General features: G+C 38.7%; 1 protein-coding gene across 1 annotated transcript in view; it reads right to left on the bottom strand.

The window, feature by feature from the left end:
- Positions 1-23,829, bottom strand: part of spon1a (spondin 1a) — a 329,503-nt gene that overhangs the window by 270,822 nt on the left and 34,852 nt on the right. The window contains exons 4-5 of the mRNA XM_079824799.1: positions 2,888-2,961; positions 1,429-1,551 (exon numbers count right to left, since the gene is read on the bottom strand). Of these exons, the coding sequence (XP_079680925.1) occupies positions 1,429-1,551; positions 2,888-2,961 (197 nt within the window). The remainder of the gene's footprint in view (positions 1-1,428; positions 1,552-2,887; positions 2,962-23,829) is intronic.

Here is a 23,829-nt window from a genome sequence, read left to right as displayed (position 1 = left end):
TGTAAGCTACCAGCAGGCATGTGAAACAGTGAACGTGGCCGTCAAACTCGACGGCACACGGTGCGCTGAACGCTCAAGCCCTATGAAAAGGCAAGACGAACACCGCACCGACGTGGTCATGTTCTCATGAGAGAACATGAACCACCCACGAACAAAGTCTCGGCATGCTCATGATGCGATAGAGGAGTGGGGGCCCGAAGAGATGTACCCGGCGGGGATGCCCCACTGTAATCCTCAGGTCCACCAAAGCTTATTAGCTAAAGTAGTCCTTTTCTGATGCACCAGAAAAGAAACTAGATCAGGGAATAAGGAAAGGTTATTTGATGTTTCATAGATGTTCCATTTGATGTTTCATAGTCTGGACCGCGCATCTAGAGAGTGCCGAGTGACGCGCTGGGTTGCCGTGGCAACCCCCGCTGTCAGCCGGCGCTCGACGGCACACGGCGCGCTGAACGCTCGAGCCCTTACGAGAAAGGTGAGACGAACAACGCGCCGACGTGACCATGCTCTCCTGAGAGAGCATGGATCACCCACGAACGCAATCACACATGTTTATATGTGAGAGAGATCGTGGCCGTCAAATGAGGACAGGAAACAACCGCATCCAGAAACACGCGGTTTGAATGACATCTTGAAAAAGACGCAGGGTCAAACCGTGTTGCTCTTTTAGAAAAGGAAAACCGCTCTTTCAGTGCTGAAGCACTCAGGGAGATGACCGCGGCTCACGCAGTTCAGATAGTGCAAGCCTGCGTGAGCACTCAGAAATGGAAACGCCCAGCCAACCAACAAAACCAGCTCTTTATCTCCTCTGAAGCGGCCACCCGCTGAAAAGCGCCGTCACACCCGCACTGGAACAGCAATCCTTCTCACGAGACTCGAATAACACTCTTCGTAGACACAGCAATGACGCTGTTCGGCTCCGAAAAAAAAGGCAATGATCAAGCATTCCACTTCCTTATTTATACCCGCGCTGCGGGGCGGTGCGTGGAATGCGTGGATCGCATGCCAATCTCCATTGGCTCGTTTTTAATACACTCGAAGTAGATTGGTCTCTGAGATCAGATCCCAATTCGTCGGTCAGTTCCGACGTACGTCGAACGTGACCGACTGAAAGGGAACTGGGTGTTTTCCATAAGAACTGCTCTATGATATTCTGCTCCCTTGGCATGGCTTGATTCCCTCCCTCCTTCAATGTAAGGAAACAAATCTACACTTGTTCATTAAGAAAAGTAACAGAAAACCTCTCCTCATGAGGGTTGCATGATGTAAGGTATAATTTTTTAAATAACTGTAAATAATTTGTGCCTAAGTATTGCATCAAATTTCAAATCACTTAGTGTCTCTGCCATTTTAACTGGTATAGGAGAGAGTTTTTTAACATTGAAAAAATTACACACCTCACATGTCATTGAGGACATAGTGTCTTACTTGGGTAGTCTTTAGGGTGCAATTTCTCTGACCAGTTCCCGTAGAAGGTGACTCTGTATTTGGCAGTTCCACAGGCACAGCAGTCCAGCAGGGGTTTGTCTGTGGATTCTCCATACAGCGGTTCTAAAGGACAAGAGAGAATGGCTGGATTATTACAATTATTTATATCCAAATAGATAAATTACTTATTAATTATAATACATAAATAATTAATGATACATTGTTTATGTATTACTTATTGATCTATACAATTATTATACCTACAAAATAATAATTATATCTAATTATATATATATATATATATATATATATATATATATATATATATATATATATATATATATATATGAACTGCACAACAGCTCAATCACACAGACTTTTGTTGAGTCACTAGATAGACATACAATGTCAAAAATGTAAAGTATTGAAACATGCAAGATGTCCCTGTTGCTATGTTTTGTTTTTAACACTGGTCCCCAGGGGTGCTGTTTTGTCCTAAACAAATTTAACATAAATGTGCGTTGTTGTTGTTGTAGTTTTTTTTCTTTTCTGTTTTTTTTTTCACTTTTACATAGCTGCTTTATTTTTCATCCCGGTACCAGTGGCTTTTGACTTTATACTGATACCTATTGGACTGGATGTTTGTTTCATTGTTTCAGCAGGGACTACTTGGACATTTTTTGTTTCACTCATTTTGTTTGGGCTGGTTGGATCACTTTGGGCTATGCTGTTGACTCATGTTGTGTCTGTATTATGTATATTATACTTGTTATATTGTTTGGTTCGTTTGTTTTGTTTGGATATGCTTTTATGTTTATGCTTTGAAAAGCACCTTTATCACTATATAGCGGTACACCGGATAAGAGACAGGTGGCTGTTTTTTATTAATACATGTCAATGGAAGAGAGTCTTCAATACGCTGTGTAAACTGTTTTTGTGAGGAAGCAGCTTATTACCTAATGAATCAACAGCCTATAAGCGAATCTTCAACAACTTTGCCATTAAACATTTGATTTGTATTTATCTATTTTTGGAGTTTACACTGAAAAAGTTATGTTCTATAAGAGAAGTCAGACAAATAGTGTTTGGCACTGACAGCAATTCAGTGATGTTATAATGTGATTGGTAATCAAGGCAAATGAGCCACACATGTTACTACTAAACCCTTCCCATAATAATAAGAACATCTCTGCTAGAAACTTCCAGGCAGGATGTTGGAGCTAAACTCTACAGGAAAGTGCAGGAATATATACTGTATATTTTTTCATTTTCGTTTTTTTCCTGTAACAATCAGGCCTGCAAAACAACCAAAGCTCAGATAGAAACAGCTATATGAGGAGGCAAATTGGGGGGAAAAGAGAGAAAATAGGAAAAGCACTATACACTGTAAAATAGCATCTCATAGAATAACTGCTTGTAATGTGCTAAATCATCTAGCTAGGATTAATGAAAGACTCACCTCTCTCACACATCCGCTTCGTGAGCGAGCCCTCATCCTGGAATGAGATGATCTTCCTCTGAACAATACTAGCCCTAGAGATTGAGAGGTGAGAGAACAAGATAATGAAGGGGAATCAGAAAAGAAAAGAAAAGAAAAGAAAGTATAACTTGCAAATCAGCACTTTGAAAAGGCAGCAATCATGAACCCACATGGAGTGATTGTAATCCACAAAAAGAGGCACATGCCATTCGAATATCGATATCAAAAGCCAGCAGATTTGAAGCATATTTATGTGTTTTCGCTGGAACTTAAAAAAAAGTTACATTCTAATGACATTTCTAACTAGAACACAATTTGCCATTTTAGCGGGTTGATCATCATGTACTGTACAATAGGAGAAAAAAGAAACATGTCTATTTGGATCTAAATGTGGACCAATAGCTGGTCTCCAGTTGGATTTTGGATGCTGGTGTGCTGGTCATCCCACCAGATATTTTAATATACCAGCAAAGCTTGGTCAATCAGCTTCACCATAATAATAATTTTAGTCAACCAGAGTATTGCTAGTAAACATGATAACTATGCTGACCCAGAAGCTAAACCATCACTAAACCAGCTTGGATCAATATGGCAATTTAATGTGGTCAAATATGGTCTTTTTTTTTAGTAGAGTAAACAGCTGATTTAAAGATGTAAATGAACCTGGTAGCATAGTCCAAGAATACAGAGAATGTAAACAAGAGAGAAAGAGAGAGACTTTGGTCAAGTAGTTGTAATTAAAATCGGATAAGTGATTTTGAACATAGCTTAAGCTCTGGGTTCCAAAAGAGTTGGTGAAACCTGTTTACATGGTGCCATCTCATATACTTGTGGCAGCCATGGAGGTCTTTATACAGCCTAGAAAAATCTCAGAGTAAACAAAAAGTCCTTCCTCACACACTGAAGCTCTCATCTGAGGAACAGGCCTGGCATTATTGTACTGAGCGCTGGGACCAGTCCAGGTGGTCCTCATCCAAATGACAAGGAATATTTATGAACTGGTAGTTTTCACTCACTGGACTGGTCATTATCCATTGAAAGATGAAAGATGCTGTTGGTTAGAAAAAAGAAAAGAAAAAGAAAAAAACGTGTGAAAGGCAAAAAACTCCATTCCAAACCTTCACTAACAGCTCAACTATAATGATTTAACTCTCCTGTACTCACAAAAAAGCAGTCCACATGTCACATGACAGGATTTTCTTAGTGTAAAGACTCAAGAGTACCATGTCACATTCCATACATTAGTAGTTGATCATGTATCTAAAGGGAGTTCCATCCCTAATCATAAACGTGTAAAATCTAACCAAAGTCTTCAGGAATATCTGAAAATTACAGGCAGGTGTTTTGATTAGGGATAGATCTAAACTGACAGTGACAGTGGCCCTCCAGAACCAAAGTTGCCCATCGCTGATCTATACAGTGTAATTTATGTGACTTTGTTTACACTGCATACAATGCAATACAACTAAACTACTGTACATCACTCCCACTGCAATCTAAGAAGCTGACTTCAATGCAAGGGGAACAACGTCTATGCAGAAATATAGTTGCTGTGTGCAAACAGGTGTTCACAACACAAAATACCACTTCAAATGGAATAGAGGGCTCAAGCATTAGGCTTGACTTGGGCGCTAAATTACAGACATTATTTGGATTATTTAATTCAAATCATAGCACATACTGTATGCAGCATACTAGTCGCTTTTATGTTAACACACCATTGCGACAATATATGTTTTATATGTATTTCTTTAAGCCATCTATTTTCATAAAGCTAATGTATATTATAATGCAATGACAATTGATATAGCGTGTATCACTGTAGAAAATACTATTATATAATATAATTTCTGCCACATGAGTTCACAGAAGGAAGTTATTTCAAACTGGTTGCCATTAAGTGTAATTGTTCCTTTTGTATGCAAATAAATTAAATAAACAAAGAAAAGATTTGTTTGACTGATAGCATTATTTTTTGGTTTTGTTTTTCAAGATTTCTACACTGAACAAAATTATAAACGCAACACTTTAGTTTTTGCCCCCATTTTTCATGAGCTGAACTCAAAGATCTAAGACTTTTTCTATGTACACAGAAGGCCTGTTTCTCTCAAATATTGTTCACAAATCTGTGTTAGTGAGCACTTCTCCTTTGCCGAGATAATCCATCTACCTCACAGGTGTGGCATTTCAAGATGCTGATTAGACAGCATGATTAGTGCACAGGTGTGCCTTAGGCTGGCACAATAAAAGACCACTCTAAAATGTGCAGTTTTATCACACAGCACAATGCCACAGATGTCGCAAGTTTTGAGGGAGTGTTCTGACTGCAGGAATGTCCACCAGAGCTGTTGCCCGTAAATTGAATGTTCATTCCTCTACCATAAGCCGTCTCCAAAGGCATTTCAGAGAATTTGGCAGTACATTCAACCGGCCCCACAACCGCAGACCACGTGTAACCACACCAGCCCAGGACCTCCACGTCCAGCATCTTCACCTCCAAGATCGTCTGAGACCAGCCACCCAGACAGCTGCTGCAACAATCGGTTTGCGTTTATAATTTTGTTCAGTATATATTGCGTTATATTGTTAGACCTTTTCACATTTCCGAGTTTCTCAGAGCGGAAGTCATCATAGTTGGGTTAACCTTTATAGCGGTGAATGAGTGTATACATTAAATATATTTTTTGTGTCCCTATTTGCTCAGCAAAATAAAAACTTTTAAAAAAAAATTCAAAAAGAGGGAAAAAACAGAGTGAGATTGATAACGGCAGTGAAAAGAGAGAAAGATGTAAATTTTTACCATCACTCCCATAGACGCTATATTAGAAACACCCTTACAGCAGCAGTAACTTGTTCCCTTTCGAAAGGGAAGTCGCGCTGCATCAGAAAGACATAGCGTCTCGTTCCCTGTTCTAAGGTTACATATGTAACCGGGACAGGGAACGTTTTTGTAACTTGATGCAAAAGTAATATAATACAAAGTATTAGTTTTATAAATATACATACATTTAAAAAATAAATAAATAAAAACTTTGCAGGAGTTTGACTGATAGCATTATTTTTTGGTTTTGTTTTTCAAGATTTCTACACTGAACAAAATTATAAACGCAACACTTTAGATTTTGCACCCATTTTTTCATGAGCTGAACTCAAAGATCTAAGGCCCCGTTCACACTGCAGGCAAAAGTGGCCCAAATCCGATTTTTTTGGGGTCAAGTGACCAGGTCAGACTTCTTCAGAGGTAGTGTGAACACTCAAATCTTGCCCAGATCTGATTTTTTTCAAATCAGATTTAGACCACATACATATGTGGTCCTGAATAAGACCCAGATCTGATTTTTTTCAATGTGGCCGCAGTGTGAACAACCAAGGTGGATTTGATGTGACTTTTACGTCAATCTACCTCGGCATTTGTCACAATTATGCGCCGGCGAGTTAGCCCTAGACCCAACAGACACAGACAGTAACATTAAAAACTTGACTAGATATGGAGAACAGCGATGGAGCGAGTCAATGGAGGGTGTTAGACCTAATTGGTATATGGGGAGATACTTCAAATCAAGCTAAACTAGAAGGATCCTACCGTAACCGCTCCGTTTTTGAAAAAATAGCACACGAAATGGAAGAACGGGGACACAGAAGAACATGGCTTCAGTGCCAAAGGAAGGTGAAGAGTCTTAAATGTAAATTAAAATTTCCTCCATAACCTCCCGAACTTTAGTGCAACAGCGTGCTGCGTCTGACGTCATTGTTATTGTTCTTTTGCGCATGCGGGTTAGTTTGAAACTTCAAACAGTTCACACTGGAATCAGATATAGGCCACATTTTAAAAGGTAATGTGAACAGCCAAACAAAAAAATCGGATCTGATCAAAAAATCAGAATTGGGCATTAAGACTTGCAGTGTGAACGGGGCCTAAGACTTTTTCTATGTACACAGAAGGCCTATTTCTCTCAAATATTGTTCACAAATCTGTCTAAATCTGTGTTAGTGAGCACTTCTCCTTTGCCGAGATAATCCATCCACCTCACAGGTGTGGCATTTCAAGATGCTGATTAGACAGCATGATTATTGCACAAGTGTGCCTTAGGCTGGCACAATAAAAGACCACTCTATATTGATGACCATTAAAACGATATTGATGACCATTAAAACGCGTCATCACAGTCTGTGAAAAGGGTCTATTGTGAATTATTTTGGCCAAGATAATTGTGCATTGAAAAATCTGACATCATGAGTCCTAATTCATACCCCTTAATTTTTTTCACATTTTGTTGCATCCTTTAAATTATTAATCAAATTTTTTTTCTACACTCCATTCCGCTATAATGACAAAGGCAAAGGTAAAAATTTAAATATCACAGGCAGCTCAGGGGGTAGCACAGTTGCCTTCCAGCAAGAAGGTCCTTGGTTCAAGTCCTGGAGGCTTTTCTGTGTGGATTTTGTATGTTCTCCTTGGGTTGTATGGGTTTGCTTTGGTTTATCCCACATTTAAATGGAAGAAGTTTGGCTAGACCAAACCGGTGGTCACTCTGGATGAGCACCAGATATGATGTGTGGAGATGGGAGAAGCTTGCAGAAAGTCAACCCTCACTGCAACACTTCACCAATCTGGGCTTTATGGCAGACAAAAAAAAAACATGCTCAGAATTTGCCAAAAAAAAAAAAAAAAAAAAAGCACCTAAAGGATAACAAGAAACAATATTAACTGGTCTGATGAACCTTAATTCCCAGCATCATGTCTGGAGGAAACCAGGAATCATTCATCACCTGTGCAATACCTTGCCAACAGCAAGGGTCTGAATCATTTCGGGTTTTTCCTTTTTCTTTTTAATAAATTTGCAGAGTTTTCACAAATCAGTTTTTTGCTTTATCATTCCGGAAAATGGAATGTATAAAAAATACGATTTTGATTTCATGACAACTTTAAATAGATAATGGAAGGAAAGAGGAAAAACATTGAAGCATTCAAGCATTGTTTCTTGAGTTTTCCCCAATTATTTCAGTTGTCTAATTGGATTGCATTGTGCTACAGGTGGCCATGACCAGAGTTACTCTTCCCTCAACCACATTATCTTTGATGTGAGGAGCAAATTGGCAGCTCTTCTATTTACTGCTTCAAACTCTATCTGTTTATTTTGATTGCTTTGCTTTTGAGGCAGACAGCAGAGAGTTGAGCCACATATCCCACTCCAACTTTAACAAATCATGTCTTTTGGTGTTCAAATGAAACCTACACCACTGTCTCAATCACTATTCACCATCAGAAACATTCATTTAGAGAGATAGTGGGTGACAAATATGGGTCAACGGTCTGTACACGGAATGAGAGACACAGAAGGACTCTAATACACTCAAACCCACCCACGCCGCCTTTTATGTTAAAGTACTGATGGTACTACTCTAATTGTCCATGCTCTAATTCAATCTCACCCCAATTTCACATATCTGAAGAAGAGTGGCTTTGGCAGAAAGCCTCCTCACTTTCCAGGGCTGGCCAGGCAATCAGCTGCGGTAATGGTTATTTAACATCCAATTTAAATTCTATCAATGAGATGTTATTAAGGGCAGACTCACTTTCCTGCTTTTACACAGCTGATGCTAATCGCCTTTCCCAATGTGTGTGTCTGTGAGAGAGATCTTCCCAGGCCAGTGCTCAAGGCTATGCAATGCAAATTCAAGGGCCTGTATCAACCCAGAAAACCACCGGCAGTGATATTTGTGCCACTGACACACAAATGCAGGTTACATTTGTATTTATACACTGTGAACCTAGAACCCCCCCCCCCCCCCCCCCAAAAAAGTGGCATATAATTATACTGTAATTATTTAACCCTGTGGCTGTTAAACTGAATTATTCGTCTTGGCTTTTAGCAAAATTGCTTTTTGCGCAAGGTCTTTAATGAGCCTCCACTTGCCTCAAAAACATCTATTTTTCATTCAGTACTTCACCTTGCTTTTACTTCAAACATTTATAAGGGAAAAATCAGTGTTTGAGAGTAGCTTGAACAGAAAATGCTTATATGTATCTTATTTGTGCATCAGTCCGACCCAGGTAAGTGCATTAGCTGATTTCACAGATGTCATATTTTTATTTTAAGTAGCACCCTTAAGAAAAAGAAAATCACAAGTTAAATTTATTTCTCATAACCTGCAACTGATTGAAAATAAAATTATAACTTTTGCTGACATCTCTTGCTTGTCAGATTTTTAGTCTCTTAGTGATCCAAATACTAAATACAGTTTAAATGGAGACCAAAACATTTAGTCAGCCCATTTTTCTCAAGCTTTCTAATTTTATTTAATAATATTTAATTTTGCCCTTCATCAACACGCAGAGGTGAAGTGAGTAATGGTTTCAGCTACAAAATCAAAGACCATTTCTTTACGATCACAGGAGACACAGTAATGCACATTACATTCAGGTTTTCTCAGCTCACCCAAAGATCCTTAAATCAGGTGTAAAGAAGGTCAATGTCAAACCGTGCTTAACATTTCTCTTTTGGTATTGATGAAGTAGAATTGGTCAAATTGTGTGTGTGTGTGTGTGTGTGTGTGTGTGTGTGCGCGTGTGGGTGTGTGTAGGAGAAGGGGAGAGAAATGTATACATAATTTCTGCTCGCCTCCCGCGGGAATTAACTCCAATGTTCTTCGGAACCTTTGCAGTTAATTCGCGGCAGATAGCCACAAATTCTGTTGACGCTTAGAAAACAAAACCAGAGGAGGTAGCTATGGGATGATTTTAGTATCAAAATTATTAATAAATGCACACACAATTATCCATGAACTTGATACATTTTGCAGATATTTTTTACTATCCACAAACAAATGCCTTTCAACTTGTGTGTGCAAAATACAGAACTACATGAATGTGCAGTGATTTGTACAAATAGAGACATTTTTGTGAATATTTTTTTTTATTTTGCATTAGTGTATCATAATTTGCGCATGCAACAAAGCGCATTTGTGGATCATGTGACGCGTGAATTTATTGGTGTCTTTTCTGAGTCGATCTCATTTTATTCATTTGGATTTTGAGACTTTCTTTTCGCATTTTCAAGCATTTCACAACCCCCACACAAACAACTACTAGTGAATACGCCTGGTGCTAGTTATTAATGTATGCACAAATACCAAATGTGCATTACTACGTTTAAACTAATAAAAAGACTGATATTAGATCAAACTCTGTAGGCCTTTATTAAATATAGCAGTTAAAAAGAAGCCTAGGAAAAGTCATTTGATGACTTGGGCAATTATTTTAAGAAGGTGACAATATTATGCATTTTATAATGGTTTTCTATGGGAGAAAAATGTTGTGATGAACAATGTTGTGTTCACAACCTGATTTCATCTAATTGCCTATACAAAGTATGCATTATTAATAACTTTTTAATGCTAGCCTACTGTTAAGCATTTCCTTGTCTTTATAACGAGGAAACATTAGGCGTCTTATAGGCAGAAGAACGCTTACGGTGCCAGTGTCTGTTTTGGCAGGATACTGCCATCTAGTGGTAGCAGGCTTTCTTAGACAGTTGTGTGTGTGGATCGTGCAAGGATCGCGAAATGAAAGTCTCAAAATCCAAATTAATCAAATGGGATCGACTCACAAACGAGTCAATAAATGCATGCGCATCACCGGATCCACAAATCCACATATTACTCGTTGCGCGCACAAATTATGACCAACAACCAATCAAAGTTTTGCATTCACAATTACGCCTCTATTTGTACAAAATGCTGCACATTCATGTAAATCTGTATTTACACACAAGTTGTAAATTATTAGTTTAAAAATAGTAATGCACATTTGGTATTTGTGTATAGGCCTACATTAAGTCTCAAAATCCAATTGAATCAAATGAGATCGACTCAGAAAAGAAGCCAATAAATGCACATGATCCACAAATGCGCATCTTCTTTGTTGCATGCATAAATTATGATACACTAATGCAAAATACAAAAATATTCTTCACAAAAATTTGTACAAATCGCTGCACATTCATGTAATTCTGTATTTTGCACACACAAGTTGAAAGGCATTTGTTTGTGCATAGTAAAAAATATCAGCAAAATTTATCAAGTTCATGGATAATTGTGTGTGCATTTATTAATCATTTTGAGACTAAAATCATCCCATAGGGGAGCAATCGAACTTTGGTATAGACCAAGCAAAATGGTGTGAAAGCACTATTAAAGTGAACATGAAACAACATTTACAGCTAATTTTACCTCCATAACGTGGCATTTTCCAAGAGAAAAATAATATTTGTAACACTTTAAAATAAGGTTACATTAGTTAAAATTGGTTATGTACACTCACCTAAAGAATTATTAGGAACACCATACTAATACTGTGTTTGACCCCCTTTCGCCTTCAGAACTGCCTTAATTATACGTGGCATTGATTCAACAAGGTGCTGAAAGCATTCTTTAAAAATGTTGGCCCATATTGATAGGATAGCATCTTGCAGTTGATGGAGATTTGTGGGATGCACATCCAGGGCACAAAGCTCCCGCTCCACCACATCCCAAAGATGCACTATTGGGTTGAGATCTGGTGACTGTGGGGGCCATTTTAGTACAGTGAACTCATTGTCATGTTCAAGAAACCAATTTGAAATGATTCGACCTTTGTGACATAGTGCATTATCCTGCTGGAAGTAGCCATCAGAGGATGAGTACATGGTGGTCATAAAGGTATGGACATGGTCAGAAACAATGCTCAGGTAGGCCGTGGCATTTAAACTAGGGCTGGGCGATATGGAGCAAAAAATATATCTCGATATATTTGGCTATATCTCGATATACGATATATATCTCGATATCTTTACAGGAAAAATAACCCCCCAAAAACTACTGCAAAAACAAATATGCCAAATACCACAAAGTCTTTTTTTTTATTGAAGTGCAAAGAGGTAGGCAGTTCATGTAGGAACAAAGTAGGGATGCAACAATACAGTTAGTCCACAGTTCAATACGGTTCTTTTTACCACGGTTTTCGGTTCGGTTCTGATGGCTAGTTGCATCAGATTTTTGCTATTCTATTCTTAGCCGAACAGCAAGAGCTTAAGGAGGAAAAAATTATATTTTTTTATTGCAATACTTTCTTTATTTTACTTAAAAGACTTGAAAAACCTTACTTAAACTTAAAACTTTACTTTTAAAAACCCTTGTACACATTCCTAGTGTACTGTATAATATAAAATAAATATATATTTATAAAGATTTACACTGGCAGCTCAGAGCTGTACAGCAGCATATTAGTATTCAATTGAATTAATAAATGTAAAAATAAAACACTACATAGACTTCCCTATAAAATATACATTGATTCTTATTAAAGCTACTGTATTAGTTTTTCAGTCAAGAGCCATAAGTGATTTTGTCTTTGTCTTTTGTTATTTTATTAACCACTAAAGGAATAGTTCACTCAAAAATGAAAATTCTGTCATTGATTACTCACGCTCAAGTTGTTTTAAACCTGAATAAAGTTCTTTCTTCTGTTGGACATAACATGTATTTTGAAGAATATTGGAAACCAAACAGTTGCTGGTCCCCATTGTAGGAAATAATAATATGGATGTCAATCGCTACTATCAGCTGTCTGTGTTCAACAGAAGAAATTAATACAGGTTTGGAACAACATTAGAGTGAGTAAATAATGACATCATTTTAGAGTGAACTGTCCCTTTAAGGACAAGCGGCAGCATGTTCACTGGCTGCCCTGCTGTCAATTTAAGACTTTCACGCATCTAATATACAAACACACGCCGATTTTACTTTCACTTTAGACATAACCGACTGTGTTTATGTTAACCTTGTGTGTATTTGACAGTATTAGCGCAGTAAGATTTAGTCCAGTAATCACTTGTTTGACAGGCTTTTAGTGCGCGCGCTCTGTGCCCTACGCGCAAGGCTTTAAAAAACGCATGCAAATAATGAATTTTCATTCAAAAATAAAACAACTCAAATCAAGGGCATAGTAAGAAACCTTCTCCAGCAAGCGAGCCGCTCTCTCTCCGTAGTGTACAGTCGCGGGAGTTCTTGTCTCGCAAAGTAATGCTGCCTAGGTAAACTGTATCTTGGATCAAGTGTTTGAGAACCAACTGTCGGCATTCATGGCAGTAGACATATGTCTGCTGTTCGTCCGACGCCTTAACCGAAGTATCTCCATATAATGGAGCCAGTTGTTTTTAAGACGAGTTCTGTAGCCTCCGAGCTGGTTGCGACGCCGCCATGATAACACGCGAGGGGAGGGGGAACAAAAGCAAGGAGGCGGGGGGCGAGCGAGCGGGGGCGAGCACAGCACAGAGAAGGCAAACAAGCAAAGTGGCGGAATCAGAATTAATTATAAACAATATATCGATATGTCAAAATCCATATCGTGTTTAAAAAATATCTCGATATATTTTGAATATCGAGATATCGCCCACCCCTAATTTAAACGATGCCCAATTGGCACTAAGGGGCCTAAAGTGTGCAGGAAAACATCCCACACACCATTACACCACCACCAGCAGCCTGCACAGTGGTAACAAGGCATGATGGATCCATGTTCTCATTCTGTTTACGCCAAATTCTGACACTACCATCTGAATGTCTCAACAGAAATTGAGACTCATCAGACCAGGCAACATTTTTCCAGTCTTCAACTGTCCAATTTTGGTGAGCTTGTGCAAATTGTAGCCTCTTTTTCCTATTTGTAGTGGAGATGAGTGGTACCCGGTGGGGTCTTCTGCTGTTGTAGCCCATCCGCCTCAAGGTTGTGTGTGTTGTGGCTTCACAAATGCTTTGCTGCATACCTCGGTTGTAACGAGTGGTTATTTCAGTCAAAGTTGCTCTTCTATCAGCTTGAATAAGTCAGCCCATTTTCCTCTGACCTCGAACATCAACAAGGGATTTTTGCCCACAGGACTGCCGCATACTGGATGTTTTTCCCTTTTCACACCATTCTTTGTAAACCCTACAAATGGTTGTGCGTGAAAATCCCAGTAACTGAGCAGATTGTGAAATACTCAGACCGGCCCGTCTAGCACCAACAACCATGCCACGCTTGCTACTGCTAATACATTCACAGACATTGCTGTGAGCATGTAAGACATGCTGCTGCTGCACATGTAACATACATGAAATAACCCGCGTAGCAGATCTATACAGGTGGAGCTGGGGAATGTAGGGGGTTTCTGAAAGCACACTACAGACTGGTAACAAACAGCAACACTACCGGTATTTGTAGGGATGGGTATCGTGAACCGGTTCCATTTCAGAACTGGTTCCAAATTGCCCACCGGTGATTCGATGATTTTTTTTTTTTTCCTCTGCACACACACACACACACGTGCGCACAGAACGGCTTCTCATATTGAATGAATAGTGCGTGATAATGAACTCTGAGTTCTCTTCCTCGTCTTTTTGCACAGCACGCGAATGGACAAATATTTCAAATTCAAAAACACAGTCGGTTATGTCGTTGATGGCAGATTTTCTTGATGCCGTCTCTATGATAACGTTAATCAAACAACAAAAGACGCGCGCTGTTTTCTGTGCTGTAGACACACACACAAACACACACGTGTGCACAGATCGGCTTCTCACAGGGAATATTTTGCGATAACGAGTTCTCTTCCTCGTATTTTTGCACACGCAAATGGACAAATACACACACAAAATGCCAAAATACTCTCATAAACACAGTCGGTTATGTCGTTGATGGCCTTTATGCACTTACACACACCCATGCGCGCACACAAACACAATTTGACCAAATTATACTTCATCAATACCAAAAGAGAAATGTTAAGCACGGTTTGACATTGGCCTTCTTTACACCTGATTTAAGGATCTTTGGGTGAGCTGAGAAAACCTGAATGTAACGTGCATTACTGTGTCTCCTGTGATCATAAAGAAAGAGGAGAATTCACTTACTGTTCTAGACAGAATAACTTGTAACTATATTTGCAATGTATAGCCTATTTTTTATCAATAAAGTGCAGTGATATTTTACTTTTGATTACAGTTTCTGAGCCTGATACCTGAACATGTTTATTTCAATCATCTTTGTTCAATTGTATTTCTTTGTGCAATTGCTAATTTGTTTATTTTTTTTAATTACTGAGTGTTTACTTGTCTTTAATAATGATTGACATTTATATATATTTTTTGCTATGTTATTTTTAAACCATAGGCAAAAGTTGCTAGCCTGTTGATTTTTGTTCATGGTATTCAGCCACAATGAAATGTTTTACAATAATAGCCTAATAATACATTTCTTACACCTTCTACACTAGAACAGCTGTTTAGGAAACGGTTTTATTAGGACAGAGAAGTGGATGACATTTTGTTTTGTAAATCTGACAGTTGCAGCGCAAACTAACATGGCAACGCCCATTACACATTATAGATCAACTATTATGATCATTGTAAAGGTGTTTAAATGTCAAAATACATTTACTTACATGTATTTGAAAATATAGTTAAAAAGACATAAATAATAAATAAAATATTTTGAATATGCTGAATAAAATGGAAATATGGAAAAGCTAAACTCACACCAGGGACTCGACTTGAATGTGAAAGGGTCAAATAATAAACAAGTAAAATGTTGACTCTTTAACCAGTGGCTTCGCAAGTTAATTTGTCTTTTTTGGATGCAGTTTTTAATCATGAGATCTCCACTGCAGGGGAGGTTTGGAGGGCATGAAGAAACTATTTGACACACGACAGAAAGTTTCTTGCTCTCTTTAAATTTTGCAATGTCAAGCTAGTTTTTCACTCCTTTGTTTTTACTTGAGAGACTGTTTGGAGTAAATAGGAGAAACAGAAACTTTTGATTTCATGGAGCATTTCTGCTCCCAGCATCCCCTCTAGAATTCACTCACAGACAGCAAAAAGTCGAGTTCAGCAACCCCACCATGGATCTCTACTCATTACCCACACTCCACATCTTCTGCCCTACTCCCCACCTCTCCTTATCCTGTCTGCCTCAAGCGCGCCCTCTCCATCGCTCATGCTGGTTTGATGCTTCCATGTCTTACATTTTTTGATATTGCACTTTTTTCAAGTCCTCAACACTCTGCCTGTCTTTTCTCATGCTGCATTTTTTTATTTGCCAACCACTGTAACACTCTTCTTTATTTTTCCATAGTTTATGTCCAAAGGAGGAACTTTGAGCTGGAGCTCAGTCCCAATCCCCTCCATTACAGGCAGTGAACCATATAAAGTTATGAGATTCACAACTTATTTTTAGATTAGTATTTCATATGAAAAACAAGTGAATCATGGAACAGTCATAATCTCTTCGTGTTCTGTCAACTTCCAGCCTACATACCTGTACCCTGTCATTAACGTCCACCGATGATCCGCACTGTCTAATTTTGCATGGATTGACTAAGAGTGTCCACACACGGTCTAAGACTGATAACAAAACCCATGCGATTGACTCAGAGTTAACAAAAGAAAGTTACAATTGTGTTTCCTTCAATGGATTTAACCAACATACTGTAGTAGAAAAACGGCTACAACAGTTTCTAAGGATAAAGGACAATATATTAGAAAGACATCAACAATAACAAATCACATATTGTTTATGATGTATATATTACAATCAAGGGTATAAAAAAATAAATTAAAGAAAAGTGGGCCAGAACTAACTGTAATGGATTCCCACCATCTTTAAATATATATTTATATTTTTTTAAGTGACACTCATATAGAGTGGGAATGTCACAACTCTCATCTACTTCTCCATGTAAACAAGGGTGACCCAACGAGCATGATCAAATATCAGCACATGCCAGAGCCTGGTGAGTAGTAATAATCAAATCTAATTCAAAACAAACAATTGCTCAGATTTTACTCTGAAACAGTCTGCATGAAACAGTCAGCAAACGGGACAAAAGCACACACATCACTGGCAAAAATGTTCAAGTTGGGTGCTTGACAAAGGAAATAATAAAAAAACTGAAAAGATATCGGCACACCAAGTGTCACATGGTGTTTTGGTGTTGGTTCATGTTTCATGTGTTTAGTTCATCACGTTTACTGTCATGTTTCTAAAGGCTTGTTCGACTTCACCCAGCGATGCGCACTTGTGACTTGACTTGTGATGTGACTTGAAGCAGTGCATGCCGGTTAGAAATTTTGTCCGACTTGAGGCAACGCCGACGCCACGTGACAGTGACGTATGTCAACAAAGTGCCGCGAGAGCGATTCGAGAGCAGCCGGCGATTACAGCCGGTGCAGTTTCTCGAGAGCGACTGCATGAGGCTGCACGGGCTCTGATGACGACACAGCTGTTCTACGATTGGCCAGATTCACCGCATGACAGCGATCACGTGTGTTTCGTGTTTATTCTAAAACCTTCAGCTCCACTAATGCGCACAAATCTGTTTTTTATAACAGTAAAACCTCCTTTCATGTAGTCGCGATGTTATATTGTCATGTTTATCAAAATATAACTGATTAAAAACATAGACCCCACTTCATTGATAGTGTAGGCTTATATGTTGAACTTTATTCTTGTAAAAACACACGCTGTATTAAGCAGTGCATAAAGTATTACATGACAATAATGTCTCTGAAACATCTGTGTATTGCCAAATATTGCATTTATTTCACTTCAGCTGATAAAGTGTGCAAACACAGCGCGAGCGTCTCCGCGGGAAGCAGAAAGTGTCCGACTTCACGTCTGTGTTTGCAGCTCCTCCCCGCCTGCACGCGGCTACTCTCGCCGATCAGTTGCATCCAGCCGCAGCCGATGTCGAACACACCTTAAGTTTGTCTTGTCCTTTCAGTTTCCTGGTTTTGTCATGTGTTTCATTGTCATGTGATTCCTATGCCCTCATGTGTTGTGTCATGTCATTGGCTAATTGTCTCATCACTGTTCACAGGTGTCACTTGTCTTGTCATTTAGTCTGTGTATTTAAGCCCTCATGTTTGCTGTGTGTCCTTGTCTGTTATTGATGTTGTTACCTGCTGTATAGGTGAGAGTTATGCTTAGCAACGTCTTTTGTTTCTAGTATTGCCATGTTTTGATATTTTGATTAAAAGCTGCACTTGGGTCCAACAACTTGCCTCGTCAGTAGAATTCTGTGACACCAAGGCTCCAAAAATTATTTAATTATGGACTCTCTCTCTGGTGGACCTGCGATTTAGACGTGACCAATGCAGCCCTGAAGTGTCTGCAGAGACCGTGTCAACTAGACTCTCCTTTGTGACGGCCTCATCGACACATCCTCAACAAACCCGTCTCCTGCGTTATGACTCCGATCTTCGATCAGATGGAACTGGACAAAGATTCTGAATATTCCAATCTAATATGACTTCTGACTCGTAATTTTGCCTGAACCATAATCATACACTGTTTGTTCGTTGGCCAGAGGAGAACTGGCACACCGACTGAGCCTGGTTTCTCCGAAGGTTTTTTTTCTCCATTCTGTCACCTGATGCAGTTTTGGTTCCTTGCCACCATCGCCTCTGTTGCCTTTGGCTTTTGGCTTGCTTAGTTGGGGACACATTAGTTTATTAGTTTTAGGTTAGTTTAGTTTTAAGGTTAGTTTTTTTTTCTATTATTAATTAATCAGTTTAAAATACTTTGTCAAATGGCAGCCAATAAAACATCCTCTTCTGAACATTTGATGGACAGTAACAAAGTTTATTTTATTTTATGTTTTTTTACTTTGTTACTGTACTTAAGTTTTGTCAAGTATCTGTACTTTATCTGAGACATTTTATTTTGGGAAACTTTTACTTCACTATATTTCAAAATAATATCATACTTTTTACTCCAGTACATCTCATAAAAAATGTCTTTCCTCGTTATTTTGAACTGAATAAATTGTTACTTGCTCAGAGAAGCTTTAGCAGTGTCCGATTAGTAAATGAGCTGGATCTTTTCAATTACCCCAGTGTTTCCCACACATAGACTAATTTGTGGCGCTGCGCCACAGATACAACACCGGCCGCCACATATTGTGCGTCGTTATTAATTGACTTTTTAAAATCTCACGCCAAACTGCCAAACCTGCTTTTGGTATGAAAGTCTAAGCTTTTAATATTGAATACGAAATTCAAACAATAAATATCGTTTTGGCGCTAATGTGGCATAAAAGTTAAAGTCAGAGGCGTTGAAAAACAGAGTTGCGACATGCTCTCATCTCCCGGTGGCGCGCGTGGTCACGTGGTTTGCGGAGCTTCTAAACAAACAAGCGCTCTGTCAATGCATTTGAATGGCTTAAGCGGATGCACAACAGTTTTACTATGCAGGTATTTGCAGAATTTTATTACGTCAACCATATTTACACGATCATTTTATTATGTAGAGTGATGGAGATGCAACATTGTTAACATTAATGTTAATGTTTTTCTTGTATTTAGCCCTCAGGTAGGCCTATTCCTTACTAATTGGTCGCACTCCTAATCCTCATTGGTGGTCAAATGTGACCATACACCTTAACTATTTTTAAATTAAATAAATGTTCTATATTCTAGTTTAATAATATTTATTGAATATTTTGAGGATATCTTTTTGTACTAAATAGGCCTACTATTTGTGCAATAATTTTTGTCGATTAATGACCACTTAAAATATTTTGTATTATTTATATTACAATTAATGCAGTAATCAAGGTTAAAATAGAGAATTCCAATGCAAAGAGGCAAATTAGAGTCATTTTGTGGCTGGAAAAATAATCATTTTCATTTGTAAAGCCATGGTTTACCTACTAGTTGCTTGTATGTCTCTTTAATAAGTATATATGTGTCTAGTCTGGTTGCTCAAAAAAGTATTGCAGATCACATCTTCTTACTTATTTTTAACCATCTATGGCATAGTGTTGCCCTCAGGCAACAAACTACCTTTTTGGACCTCACACCGCCCCTTTAACTTTTTTTTATATATTTTTTAAATATATAATATCACCTGACATGTCTGTTCAATTAAATGATGGGCTGAAGTGGGTGTGACTTTTTGTTTGGGGGTGGAGCAGTCCTTTCATGAAGCAAAGCCACATGGGACACAGTGCCATCAATTGTTTGGATAAATATCACTTTTTAACATGTTTAAATTGAAATAAATTTATAAAAAAATATATATGCATGTGCATCAGCACTTCTTGTAAAGAAGTATGTTTGATTGTTTAAATATTTATTTTGTTTTTATTTATATACTAAAACTGTGTTTTTTTTGTTTGTTGCCTCAGGGCAACACTGTGCAGTTAGACCACTTTTGTTCAGGCAATATCATAGTGTTAGTACCATATGGTGCATTCAAGTCTTCCTGGGAAGTTTGTTTTTACACGTTCAGAAAACTCAAAGAATGTGCATTATGAGTATCATTTATGTTTTTTATTATTATTATTATTATCACCGATCAGGCATACAATTATGACCACCTCCCTAATATTGTGTTGGTCCCCCTTTTGCTGCCAAAACAGCCCTGAGCCATCAAGGCATGGACTCCTCTAGACCCCTGAAGGTGTGCTGTGGTATCTGGCACCAAGATGTTAGCAGCAGATCCTTTAAGTCCTGTAAGTTGTGAGGTGGGGCCTCCATTGATTAGACTTGTTTGTTCAGCACATCCCACAGATGCTCGATTGGATTGAGATCTGGGGAATCTGGAGGCCAAGTCAACACCTCAAACGCGTTGTGCTCCTCAAACCATTCCTGAAGCATTTGTGCTTTGTGGAAGTGTGAAAGAGTTAAAGAGGCCACAGCCACCAGGGAACACTGTTTCCATGAAAGGGTGTACATGTACTGCAACAATGCTTAGGTAGGTGGTACATGTCAAAGTTACATCCACATGGATGGAGGACCCAAGGTTTCCCAGCAAAACATTGCCCAAAGCATCACTGCCTCCGCCGCCACGCCTTCTTCCCATAGTGCACCTGGTGCCATGTGTTCCCCAGGTAAGCCACGCACACGCACTCGGCCATCCATGTGATGTAGAAGAACACGTGATCATCAGACCAGGCCACCTTCTTCCATTGCTCCGGGGTCCAGTTCTGATGCTCACGGGCCACTGTTGGTGCTTTTGGCGGTGGACAGGGGTCAGCATGGGCACCCTGACGGGTCTCAATGAGCCTTAGCCGCCCATGACCCTGTGGCCGGTTCTCCACTGTTCCTTCCTTGGAGCACTTTTGATAGAGACTGACCACTGCAGACCGGGAACACCCCACAAGAGCTGCAGTTTTGGAGATGCTCTGACCCAGTCGTCTAGCCGTCACAATCTGGCCCTTGTCAAACTCGCTCAAATCCTTACGCTTGCCCATTTTTCCTGCTTCTAACACATCAACTTTGAGGACAAAATGTTCACTTGCTGCCCAATATAACCCACCCACTAACAGGAGCCCTGCCCACTAACAAGAGCCGTGATGAAGAGATCATCAGTGTTATTCACTTCACCTGTCAGTGGTCATAATGTTATGCCTGATTGGTGTATGAATATAATACATGAGGTGTTAGTTGTATTTAGTAGTAGTGTTTTTGTATTGTTTGATGTTTTTCAAAATATAATTTTATCTAATGCACATATTGCTTGTTTTCCCTATTGAAAATCTATGTAGAAAACCTTGGAGTTTTAGGACCCTTATGGCACATTGTTGCCCTGAGGCAACAAACCAAAATCTGGTTCAGGGGTGAGGGGGCGACACTTTTTATGATGGATATATTATCAGGGACCCCCAAGCTCCCAAAAAATGGGGTGAAATATTTTTTTCCCCAAAAAATAAAAAGTCATGCCATAGAGGGTTAAGTTTTGCATTTGAATAAATATTTAGACATGATCAAACACTAGATTTCTTAAATGTGAAATTTTAAAAAGTTAATAACTTACATCCTAATATTTTTTATTAGGGGCCCGCCCGCCCGCCACCACAAATTGGTTTCTAATCTGTGGGAAACACTGTAACCTAGGGATGGGCGATATCTCGATATTTAAAATATATCGAGATATTTTTTTAAACACGATATGGATTTTTTTAAACACGATATGGATTTTGACATATCGTATATATCGATATATTGTTTATATTACATTCTGATTGTGACACTTTGCTTGTTTGCCTTCTCTGTGCTGTGCTCGCCCCCGCTCGCTCGCCCCCCGCCTCCTTGCTTTTGTTCCCCCTCCCCTCGCGTTTTGTCTCATTGAACATGGCGGCGTCAGCAACCAGCCCGGAGGCTACAGAACTCGTCAGAAAAAACAACTGGCTCCATTATATGGAGATACTTTGGTTTTAAGGCGTCGGACGAACAGCGGACAGATGTCTACTGCCGTGAATGCCGAAAGTTGGTGCCAACCAAAGCTTCTAGCACCACAAACTTTTTCCACCATTTACAGACAAGGCACAAGCTTGCATACGAGGAGTGCACCAGACTAAGGATCCCGGGCACTAAACCCACTAGCTCTGGCAACACTCACACTACAAACACTACACAGATAACACTCCACAAATCTTTAACGCGCAGTGTAGAATATGAAAGAAAGAGCGCAAGGCGGTGTAGCATCACCGAGTCCGTGGCATTTCATATAGCAGTGGACATGAGTTGAGTTGTTTTATTTTTGAATGAAAAGAAGGCCATATGTATTATTTCTTCCTTTATTTTACAGTTAAATTATTATTTTTGTATACAGGGATTTTTTTTTTGTTTAATGTCGCAAAAGCACTTTGTTTCTACATGAACTGCCTACCTCTTTGCACTTCAATAAAAAAAAAGACTTTGTGGTATTTGGCATATTTGTTTTTGCAGTAGTTTTTGAGGGGTTATTTTTCCTGTAAAGATATCGAGATGTATATCGTTTATCGAGATATAGCAAAATATATTGAGATACATTTTTTGCTCCATATTACCCAGCCCTACTGTAACCTGTAACCTTAACTGCGCAAATCACACTGAACAATACATTTGTGAATAGGTCCAATCTGTTTGCATCTGTTCTCGAGTCAACAACTCACTAATTCAAATGATCCGGTCAGAGCGAGTCTCAAAGTCTGACTCAAAATGAGCCAAGAATGGGAGATCCTCAGAGTTTCAGTGCACTCGACCGATGACGCTAAAATTAAGATACTAATGACAAAGGATTTATTATTGTAAATGAAAATATATAGTTTGGGAACTAAATCTGTTGTAAAAGTGCGAGCTGTTTAAGCTCAATGTATTAAGTGCTTGAATGTGGTCATGCTGTCTAAACGTGGTAGGTTTTAGGTAAAAATGTGTGGAGCAGCAGAGCGCGAGTGCAGTCTGTATATATTTAGCAAAATTATCCTCTCTAGATTTATTTTTCTAGCTGACTATCAAGTTTATGGTCAACGAATGGCTTTTCTGAGGTATAATGTTACATGACATTGAGCGTTTGTTACATTGTTACATTGTTACATGAGACATGAATGATACAGATGTCGGTAAGTTATACTGTATCTTTCAACATATTTTCTGATGTTCATTCAAGTTTATTTATTTCTGTAAGATAGTAAAGAGGAAGGGATGATCGTTCATTCAATAAATGCATAGCCTATATGCTTGTAAGTTTGTGAATAAAAATTAAAATTGGGATGAAAACAGATGCTATTAAATGTCTTATTATCATTATATAAAAAATAAAATGACGACTAATAATAGATTATGACATAATTTTTTTGTCTAAGTTGCATAGTGTTCTTCTTAAATGAACACACGCCCTATGCGACGTGTTTTCTTAATTGCAGATCAATACATATTAATTGTCTGCATAATATTCCTTATAACCTAGTGCAAATTTCATAATAATTCATAATGATGTCAGACTGAGCTATAACCTATTTTAGCTATTTATCTGTGTGTCTAGTATTGTTATACATATCTTATTACATCTAGAGTAGTGATGTCCGGTTTGTGAATGAATCGTTCTTTTGAACAGTTTCTTTTTAGTGAACCGGTCGAACCAG

This window comes from Gobio gobio (assembly GCF_949357685.1).
Source record: "Gobio gobio genome assembly, chromosome: 9".
In the NCBI taxonomy this organism is placed as follows: domain Eukaryota; kingdom Metazoa; phylum Chordata; class Actinopteri; order Cypriniformes; family Gobionidae; genus Gobio; species Gobio gobio.
Note: the sequence above shows the minus strand (reverse complement) of the source record. Positions and strands in the feature narration are given on the sequence as shown.